The sequence below is a fragment of the Megalops cyprinoides genome, chromosome 2 (genome assembly GCF_013368585.1).
Source record: "Megalops cyprinoides isolate fMegCyp1 chromosome 2, fMegCyp1.pri, whole genome shotgun sequence".
NCBI classification, from domain to species: Eukaryota; Metazoa; Chordata; class Actinopteri; order Elopiformes; family Megalopidae; genus Megalops; species Megalops cyprinoides.
Window position 1 is genome coordinate 20,728,880 of NC_050584.1, and position 11,121 is coordinate 20,740,000.

At 43.7% G+C, this 11,121-nt stretch overlaps 1 protein-coding gene across 3 annotated transcripts in view; it reads left to right on the forward strand.

Annotated features, from left to right (window-relative positions):
• Positions 1–11,121, forward strand: part of dlgap1b (discs, large (Drosophila) homolog-associated protein 1b) — a 138,800-nt gene that overhangs the window by 89,096 nt on the left and 38,583 nt on the right. For all 3 annotated transcript variants that reach the window (XM_036521490.1, XM_036521491.1, XM_036521492.1), the window contains exons 6-7: positions 3,427–3,604; positions 5,647–5,884. In XM_036521490.1, the coding sequence (XP_036377383.1) occupies positions 3,427–3,604; positions 5,647–5,884 (416 nt within the window). The remainder of the gene's footprint in view (positions 1–3,426; positions 3,605–5,646; positions 5,885–11,121) is intronic.

The following is an 11,121-nucleotide window of genomic DNA, read 5'->3' on the forward strand; positions in this document are numbered from 1 at the left end:
GATTAAGAGAGAGACAAAAAAAACTTTGAGGGACTTCAAGTGGTCTGACTGAATTGTTCTTCAGCTTCCAATAACACCTTTTATACTCAGGGGGAAAAAGCTCTTGACTGGACATACTCTAGCTCTAGGTGTAATGAAGTCTGCTATATCTTTGCTACAAAATATCCTGTTTGCTTTCCCATGCCAAACAAGTTCCATAAATATCATTTTAAAAACATATGAGTCATCTCCATTATTATTATGCACATATGGTTTATGTGCATCCATGATTGCAAACATAATCTGTAGTACTTAATCTATGACAAAAATGTTTTCAGTGTACAGATACTACAAAATACTTTTACTGACAAACAATATGTATATCAATACATATACATTTGCAAAAAATAGCTGTTCCAGTCAGACACCATTTTAACTGTTTTGTCAACATTACCTCACATTCTCTTTTTCAAATCAAAGTTTCCTAATGTTTCCCATATTTACTGACTGACTTGCACATATGAGTAACCAGGCTTTTGTGTACACTGAAATTTTATGTTATAGTAATCATGTCTTTTTTTATTTTACCTTCTGTGTCAAAAATACAGTGAAGTACATGAATGATAGACAGATGTGTAGAAGTGGACACAGTAATATAGTAGTGTCATAAGAGAAACATTAGTGATTTCAGATGGCTACAGGGAACTGGTGTTGGCATTGACTGAATAGGATGAAATGTTGGTTATCCGAAAATGACTTACTAAATATGAGCAGTATTACTTGCAATTCCAAGAGACTTTCACTTTCAAACAATAACAGACCTCTCATATTTCTTTAAGTATATTAAATCAGCGTGACAGTTGATATTGGATTCTTAAGAGTTTTCAGAGGAACTGTTTCTTCATTGACCTGAGTTAAGGCAGAACCCTCCAATGGGATGTTATGGCTTCACTACCATATACATGGTGGCTCCACCTGTAATTGGTGTTAGGCTGGAAGGTTTGGAATAAAGAGATGTAGGTTTAGTCTGGCTATGATGTCCATACAGGGCAGACCAATGATGAGATGTATTATTACCTAGGACCTAGTGGCAGGAAAATTAAAATGGATAAGAAGTAGAGGAAGAGCAAGAAAAGAAAAGAAGCACAAATAATAAGTAAGGTCCAGGTGCAAAATTGTCCAATCTTTGCCATTTATTGCATGAGAGTATGAAGTTTTATCTGAATTCTGTGTGTTCGTATGAGTTTAGGTGGCACAGAAGTGAATGTAAATCTTCAGACTCACTCTGTTTATGTGGGACAGCACAATGGCCTAACTCTCAGTACTGTACATATATGATGTATTTCCCATCAATGCTGCCATACCAGTCATTGTAAGCTTGATTTGGAACAATTTAATAATTGACAAAATGAATGTTTCACAATGATAGAGAAAATAGACAAGACAACGGCCTAGGTGTATTTCATAATGGATTCCCTCATATTATGTGGATCTTTGTGTCTGAGGTTTGCCATTAATGGGACCTCTCCCCCTGCTGTCCGAACTACACAACCTTCTTTATGATTACGTTAGGTTAAGTACACCAGATTGCTCACTACCTCTTGCCCTGTTATAAGTTTGAGGCCGCCATTCATCCAAAGCCAGTACGCTGACGCCTTTCTGACCGATCGTAACACCGAAGCAGAAACTATCAGCTTATTCCGCACCACTGCTACTATGCAGAGCCAAACCCCTCATGTTTACGCTGCGGACTCTTTACCCGCTCTTAACGTTAGCATTACCTTTGCGTGCTCTTTGTCCTGGGGGGGATGGCTCCCCGAAGACTTTTCGGGCCGGGGAGTGGCTCGGAAATGGCACGCGGCTCTTCACTGTGAGACTCCCCCCCCGGCCACGTGACCGCTGCCATGCACTCCAGAGCGGGTGTGTCTAGGTGTCTGCCGTGTCGGATGGACTGGATTGAGGGTTTGCGTGGGCGGGCTAAGTGCATTTAACTGTTCCGCCGCAGCGCCGAGATGGCTTGACCCATTCCATCAGAGAGTGAGTAATCGAGTTTGCTCTGCTGGCTGTAACCATGGTCTATTTTAAGAGCGGCATACATAATTAAGCTGGACTGGACATGGAAGGAGTAAATCATAAGAACATTTGTGTGTTTTATCTCTCTAGACTCCCTTTTTTATTAAAAAAGGAAGAAAAAAGTCTGAGAGCCTGCACCACAAACCCCATCCTTCTCCACACTTGAACTGCGAGCAGGTCCTTGCTGCCATTGCATCTTTTTATGTCATCTTCACCAGAATATATTCATTGTTGTTTAGTGTAGTTTACATGACCAGAATGTAAAATATTATCATAGAAAACAAAAAACCTGTTCCAAGCACAACTTGTGCGGTGACAATGTTAATCAAATTTTGGCTCAAGTAATTGAGATCTTCACCATTACTTTTGTTTGAAGAAACAATCAATATCCATATTGCATGCATATATAGACTCCTAATAAATATTTTGCCACCACATACTTTATGAACTGAATAGGTATTAAATGGCTAAATAGCTATCTAGCTAACTAAGCAGTTGCTATTATTACGCTGTTCAGGATATTAGTTTGAAATTAAGCAAGGATAGCTTAATGGACCCTGAAGGTTGAGTCATTTGTAATAGTTCAGCAGACTGTGTGTGGAAGAGAGCTGGGTGGCTGTCAGCATTCGGTGGGGCGTTAGGTATATTGTGCCCTCGGCAGTTAATAGTAACAGTCACATTTGTAGAGATGCCCCATTCAACCCCACCCCCCCCCCCACCCCCCACCCCCCAGTGCCCTTCCTCCAATTAAATCCACTGTCTCTTGATGAGTGGAACTCAGCTTTCCAGCAGCCTGCAGGTGGAGATTAATGAACTGTGGGATTTCTCACTCTCAGATCACTCTGTAAATAACTTTGTGTGCAGGATATCCCCCCATGAAAATCTGAATACCATCGTTTCAGCTCAGTTTTGCCTCTGTGGCCATTCAATGCCTGCGTGCGTGCATCGGGTCATAGTTAGTTCAAGAGGCCTTTTCTGATGCCTCATTGCACTTTGTTCCCTGAGTAAAACTGGTTTGAAAAGTGTACAATGCAAACTAATTCCTGGACTCCAGTGTTTGATGATCTGGGAGTCAGTTGTTTAATATTGTTTGAAAGTTTTGTTCAATATTTCTTTAATATTGTTTGATAATATTTTATTTAAAAGGCTGTCAGTAGTGAATAATGATTGACATTATCTGAGTATTCCAACTGTTTGTTTTAGTGTTTAGTGTTGTAGTATTTTTCTATCTGAGAAATAGCTTACAGTGCATGTCACATTGCGTTACTGCTGTTTCCTCTGTCCCCAGTACAGCATGTGTATTGTTGGGTGTCACCCCCTCCCCTTTTGGGCGCAGACTCATGGGATACCTCTTCCCTCCCCCTCTCTCCGCAGGATCTCCACCGAGCACTCCCCCAAACTGCAGATCCGAAGCCACAGCTACCTGAGGGCGGTGAGTGAGGTCTCCATCAATAGGAGCCTGGACAGCTTGGACCCCACAGGGCTGCTCGCCTCGCCTAAATTCCGCTCGCGAAACGAGAGCTACATGAGAGCCATGAGCACCATCAGCCAGGTTGGTGCCCTCGGCGTCACCTCCGCCGGTTACCTGTCCGCCTAGCAGCCGTGCGAGGGGGGAGGAAAATCAAGTCGAATTAACGAATCCATTCATCAGCGAGAAAATGAAGTGCTAATTAAGCTGACGGTTTCCAGACATTATTTTTCCAGGCCTGACGATAGGAGTCGAGTTCAGAGCACTAATTAGTCATGAAGGAAAAAAAACCCAGAATCCCTGCCTCCCCCTTTCTCCTCCGCACCCCCCCCCCTTCCCTCGTCTGCGCGGTGGAGTGACACACTCATGAGAAACACCCCAATTAGGCATGCTCATATGAGGTGAAATCAGACTCATTTCTTGCTGACGGGAAACATAATGAATATTCTTTCAGAAGGAAGTCGGTAAAAATAAATACAATTAGAAGTGATTCTAGAAACTTGAGAAAAAGGCCACGAAAATGAAATCCCTTTATTCCCATCCCACCACACCACCGTCTAAATCCCAGATTCCCATGAAGATATTGACATTGATATTTCTCTAGTTAGGAAGTTATTTAATACTGTTACTGACACTCTTGCGCAAAGATTAAATGAGTCACAAATTCAAGGCTATCTTATTTTGTATGAAAAAAACGCATGTACCCTTTGTTAAAAAGTGTGTCAGGGGCTCATCACTTATTGTAAATGAAAACCTTTGTCTCCATTATGAAGAGTTTTGCTGATTCCCCATATATTAACAGTATTACCTAATTCATATCACATCATGTAAATTATGACATTATGAATATATATTTTTTCTTCTGAGCAATCTTTCACCTATTCCCTTTAAAAATTATGCATCTGACTATCTTGCAGGTGTGAAATGGGTGTGTTATTATGTTACTATAATCCTAAATTTACTTTAATACCATTAATTTGATTTATACATCAAATGGAAGTGATCTAATTGCTTTCTTATTTTGACATTTTTATTGAGTGAAATTTATTTGGAGCTCACCTGAATATCTCCTGTGAGCACTAATGCATATTAGCACGTACTTGTGTAATATCATCCCTTGGAGACATGGTTCAGCTATGTTTATCTGGCCTGGATCTCGTGTATGTCCTTACACGTCACTTAAATTTGCTGCATCGCATTTAAAATGCACCAGATAGGAAGAGGCTGTGGCGTTCGGCTCTCGCTGTCGGAAATTGACAGGTAAACTTCAGCGGTTGTTTAGCACCCTGGCATTCCACGGGAGCTCTAGATGTTAGCTGGGAGCCCCAGGGAACAGGACACTGCCTTCAGGCGTTTCCGTCGCGCTGCTACTCACCACCATTAGTCTGAAGTGCATTCGGCTCCCAGGAGAGCTGTCACTCATGACAGCTACAAAACGTCCCAAAAGTCAGGCTCATGGAAAGGAAAATCCCTCAAGCTCTCCTGCGCGGGTCGCGATTCGGCAAAGCAATCAGTCAACGAGGGGAACATGTGTGACACCCCCCCTTTCCCCGCACCCCACAACTTCAAATCTATAAGCGGGACTCGTATACCTGAATGGTTGTGCTGTCTCGTCCTCCTGTATACACCCCTCACTCCTCTTGCCTCCTCCGGTCATGTTAGTCCTCAGTGATGGAATGACCCCCCCCCCCCCCCCCCCCCCATGTATATCAGGGCTGTCAGCTCTGTCCCAGCAGCCCGCTAGAGACACCTATCCCATGCACTCGTAATCACAACTTGCATTGCTGTTGCACTTTCGTTACAAAGCACTTACCTCTGCTCCACGTTACTTACAGGTCCGGAATTATACCCCCACGCCCCTTTGACTTTCCTCCCCTGGGCACTTAGTAGATCCTCCATTTTACAGACTCTGATGTGTGTGTTCCCTCAGCTTGTTCAATCCCAGGAAAATCATTATGTAATTCCACGTGTCTTACCTGATGATCTAAAAGCACTGATTGTGCACGGTGAGGGCTGGATGAGGGTGCCTGCTGAGGTTTTGTGGAAATGGGAGCGAGCCCCCCCCCCCACACAGCTGGTTTTCCAACGGCCGCCGTGCGCCCTGCGTCTGTCCCCGCCCCCTGCAGGTGAGCGAGGTGGAGGTGAACGGGCAGTTCGAGTCAGTGTGCGAGTCGGTGTTCAGCGAACTGGAGTCGCAGGCCGTGGACGCGCTGGACCTGCCCATGCCGGGATGCTTCCGCATGCGCAGCCACAGCTACGTACGGGCCATCGAGAAGGGCTGCTCCCAGGACGAGGACGGCCCCATGCGCGCCATCTCGCCCCCCCGGACCACCACCACAGTCAGGACCATCCAGAGCAGCACAGGTCAGTCCTCCCTGCCAGTCACTCCAAGGGCTGTTTCACGCTCCAGCGAAAACCTTTTCTTCCGCAAACAGGCATGTTCAGTTCCACAAACTGTGAACTCAAAAAATGTTCTGCCACAGTGCATTCTGTCAAGCACTACGTTGCACATCTGAGTCGGAGATATGGTCTGAAGCATTTCTGGTTTTCAAACTTAATCTCGCTGTATTATCCTGTCGTTATGAACGTTATTAATCCTTTCAGTAAGTACTGTGGATTATTTTGCTGTGGAGTATTCGGTTTAATTATGCTTATTAAAATCTTTTTTATTGCTTTTAAGGTTATGGCTGGTTAATCAAAGACCATTTAAATTTGTACAACTGAACTGTGCTGTAAGGATTGCTCAAAAAGTGTTCAGTCAAGTTGAAGCAGCCTGGGTGATTCAGAGCAAACGTTAATTTATATCCATTTAAATTTCTGCTTAGCTGACTGTGTTAGCACCCCCTCCCCCCATGGACAGCTAATGATTTCCTTCTCCTCCAAAGTCTGTTTGAATATGATGCAAGGCATTTTCAGTGTCTATTTTACATTACGGCCGATTCAAAGTGTGCACAATTAAATATTGTGGAAGATCATTTCATGCTCCTCTTTTGCTTTGGTGGTATCGATTTGAGAGGAGCGCTGCTCGTATCTAGCCTGCAGCCCTGCCTGTTTAAACTGTGATTTCCACAAAAGAGAAGAGTGTAATACGTGATGAATAATGGATACCACTCTTGCTATGAAGTGCTGGGGGCAAGCTGTTGTTGCTCATAGGCAAGATGTCTTGTCTGGTAGATTAGATAAAACACAAATAGATGCACAAGCAGATATTTCTTGCTTGTCTATTGAGGGATGTTCACATAACGTGTGGAGCTGCTGTGAGACAATCAATATTCATCTGCCGGTGATGTAAGGGTCACAGCTTCATTATCTGGGCCAGACAACAGCTGACCGACGTTTGTGTGGGCCACAGCTGCTCAACATGTTTTGCCAATCAGTGCCCCGATGGAAGGAGAATTCCCAAAATTGAATGAGTAAGGTCTTAATAGCTAAGAGTTCAAACATATTGGAAGTGTGGCTTTTATGCTGTCAAGACATCGCTGAACTACCTGACATTTCTTCAAAAGAGACCCTGGCACCAGTGAAAGCATTACTTTGCCAGCGGCAAAAAAAATAGCTACAGAGGAATTATTTTTGCGTTTCTGTGAAACCACATTGAATACGAAAGGTACATTTACCTGGTATGAGGAGTCCTGTAATAGTTACACGTTTCTTCCTGTGCCTTGTATTTTTTTTTTACATTTTCAGGGGACCCCAAGTTATTCAAACATAAATGCCTAGACATTGAAGGACTACTGCAAGAAAACAGTAAGGGTTTAATTGTACATAAAGAGCATGACTGATATTACATTACATTAGACTACATTAATTTAGCAGATGCTCTTATCCACAGCGACTTCCAGCACAATAGAACATAAGTGTACATAAGAAATAGAAATTAACACATAAGGAAACTCATTTCTGTAGGTAAATGATTACAAGCCTTTCTCCATTAAAAATCAAAATCAATGCAGTAAGATCACAAAGTGACCTCCACACCAATCACCACAGATCACAAAGTGTGTTACTATGGATACAACAGTTTATGTACAATAGTGAGATGATTGGGTGTAAGGGACCATAAAAGGAAAGGTTTGTGTACGTGACACAGAGCTCAGCAATGCATTTTTTACAGTCCTCCTCAGGGTTAGCATCTGCTCTCTACAACACCTTTCCACTGAACGGTTGTCAGCACAGTGTTTGGAAAATGATTAATTGCAATTCGAACTGAAATATGTTTCCTTGCAAGTCCAATAGTGTTCAGATTAAATGACTCCTTGTTAAATATAATTAGGAGAAAACTGATACAGAAGGTGTTATATAATATGGTAGAGTAAGTTTTAGACCCAAACAAAGCACAAGACTGCATCACAGGGATGTTCAAAAACAAGTCTATTAGTTATAGAAACAGACCTGGATTTGTGTATGTCCATGCAACATGTTTTTCTAGTGTAAAGCAGAAATGCACATTTTTGATAGAACCCTGGATACAAATTAAAAGATTAAAAAAACCATAAGGAACACCTGTGTAGAAACTGAAGAACCCTTTTCATGGGGTCTGTTGGAGACAAAAAGGCATACATTTGCTCATTAGCCCAGGATGCACCTGTGTGCCATCACAGGTCTGAGGCTGTAGCCTTTGATAGTTAGGAGTGTCTTGCATAACAGGACGTTTCCTTTTTTCTCTCTGAATACTCTCCTTGTCGTTTTGACTCGAAAACCCAGATATCCGCTAAACCGTTCCTCTGATCCATTCAGTCAATTTACACATCAATATTTGCGCAAAACTTTGTAGTTCTCCATTGTCTGTGGTGAAGAGCTCTGGTGGTGAGGCTGGCTTGCGTAATCTTCTGAAGGAGAATTTTTGTTTTAAGCTTACCAGAATGCTCAGTCATGGGTGCAAGTACATGATACAGTACATAACTCATATATACGGTACGGGCAGTATGACGTACTTACATTAACGATATATGAGATGTTATGCAATGCCACATGGTCTAGTACCATCAACGTGCCATGACCCAGGAGCGGAGCAAAATAAGGTCAGGAGCTCGGTGTGGCTATGGTTCTTTGGCTGTCTCTGGGGAAGGGGTCGAGTGGGGAGAGACAGGCAGGTGAAATGATTTCTGCGCAGGTGAGTTTGGTGCATGTGGTGCATGTCAAAAGCAGGGTTTCAACTCTAAATCCCAGTAGAAAGGTGGCTGTCCCAGGCCGTGCTTTAGGAACTCACCATTCATTATATCTCGGCCACATTAATTCATCCTCAGCTGTTTTTCCCTATTGAGAGAAGAAGTGCTGTGAGGGGATCACGGTCTCTGGCACAATGTGTATTCTTTTCCACGACTGGCCTGGCCTCGTAGACAGAACTGTAATGGCTGCTGCCGCATGCTCTTTATTCAAGAGCTGAGTAGAACATTGACAAAAAAGAGGGAAGTTTCATAGCTTTAGATGTAAACACCCTATATGTAGTGTATGCCTGCTTCATCAAAATCTTTACTTTATTGGATAAGCATGCTTTGACACATACAAGGAATTTGACAGTCAGTCATAGTGCTTTCACGCAACATCAAGGTGACAACAACAAATACCGACAACGGTAATGATACAGAAAACAACAACAGTAGTGCAGGACACATACATGGAATAAGGATGGAATGAGTGAGGTATATAAAAACCTCTGTGTTGAATTGCTGTGTGGAAGCGTCATTGTCTTTTTGGTGTGGCAGAGCAGAGGGAGGTGGTTGGTTTTTTCCTGTAGCAGTTATCAACAATGTGTGCATGCTTGCCTGTGTAGCGCCACTGTAAAACAAGGCTAGCCTTGTTGGACATTGTGTTTCTGCCCCGCATTGAGTAATTATGAGCAGAAGAGGCCGATTGAGATTTATGGCTGTGAAAACATGAGAATTTTAAAGCATGTTCCTCCTGTGGAGTAACGTTTGTTTCTCAGTGCCAGATAAGTCATATATAACTGAAAAGCTACTGTGTCCTGACTTTTATTTAAGGGTCTAATTATGTGCTAACTCTCCTCTCTCTCTCTGAGTCAGGATGTTTTATGCGCAGTGTGACTTATTCTGTGTGAGGGACTTACAGGGAAATGTTTTTACATGTCCTGTTCAGCCAGGAAAGAGATCAATTAATTAAATTACACCCGCAAATCTAAATGCAAATCATAGGCCTGTGGGAGTCAGAATGTGAATCGCGCTGCGTTCGGCAATGCGGCAGAGGTTACACGGGGATAACTGTCCGCGCTGATAACTGTGGCTGAAGATATCACTCCTTCACTTCACTGTGGGTAGCGACCAAGCGCTCCGTCCCTCTGTCGCTAATGAGATGTAGATGAAAGTGCCGTCACGAGCTGTACTAAGAATCGAGTTTAAGACCCCTTTCATGTCCAATCACCCTAATATGTTTACGCCGAGATTGTTGATCTCAGAGGCCAGGCTTTTGATGCAGTCGGACTGCAGCTTCTTTCCTGAAAAGCTGGGCTTTATCTCGTCTCGTTCGCAAATTTCGGTTTTGTAGTGGCGATTATTGGAATTAAAGGATTTCGTCTTTTCCGTTCTGAGTCGCGGCAGTCGCAGTGTGCTTGCGGACACAGCGCAGGAGAAACAAAGGAAGCGGGCCTCCTGCAGATTGCATCATATCATATCATGTCTTGTGAGGGCTGTTGAATTTTGACCGCGCTCCCCATGCAGGGAGCAGGAGGTTCGTGAGGACACGCTGTCCTGCCTTTACCCTGCGCTGCCCCTGCAAGGGATTGTGGGGGTCCCGCCACTCTTTGAAGGTTGTGTGTCATGCCCAGGGTTTTACTCAATGCTCAGTCAGTGCGATCACGGTCTAAAGAAAACCGTAATATAGCAGGCTCGCTCAGCGCTGTTATTTTGGTGTCGTTTCACAGCTAAGCTGAAGGAAGCGTGTTTGCCTGCGTGGGGAAGCAAGCTGGCTCCTTCGGCTCGAATGTGAATTAGATTCCATTGATTTCTTTAATTTATTCACTGAGAAAGAAAAGACAGCAAGAGTGGGGGGCTGCATTTATCACCCTAAAGAAAAACGCGGCGGTTATACAACCAAAGTGTGTTCATTTTTCTCAAGCCACGTGGCTGCCGTTTTTCATACGCTCATCAATGGCACAGCTCGCGGAATCACTGTATGTCATCGTAAGTGCCGTCGGAATGCACCGCTGATGTGTAAACAGAATTAAATCTCGATGCATTACCCAAAGAGCTGCTGTTTTAAGCATTTTTCAGTGAGGCTGACAGGACCGCGAGGACCGCAAACGCGGGTTCTGTTTACGTCCCTCTATGCGGCCGCGCGGCCTCTGCGCAGAGCCACATTGCCGCAGCGTGTAGCGCGGAATGAAGATGTGAAGCACAGACATGGAGACTTTCAATCCCATCCTTCCCAGCGCCTGGAGCTAATGAAGACACACATATGGACAGGGCCCTCAGAGCATTCCCATTCTAAAGCTGTGGTGGTGGGGGAAGGAAAGTGGGAAAGTTTGTGGCATGGTGAATATTTCATGACAGTCTCAAGGCTTACAAAAAAAAAAAAAAACTTTTACCTCGTAGGCCTCCTCTCCCTTGTCCTTGCTGACCTTGTGAAATTCTGAAGCTCCAGTGACT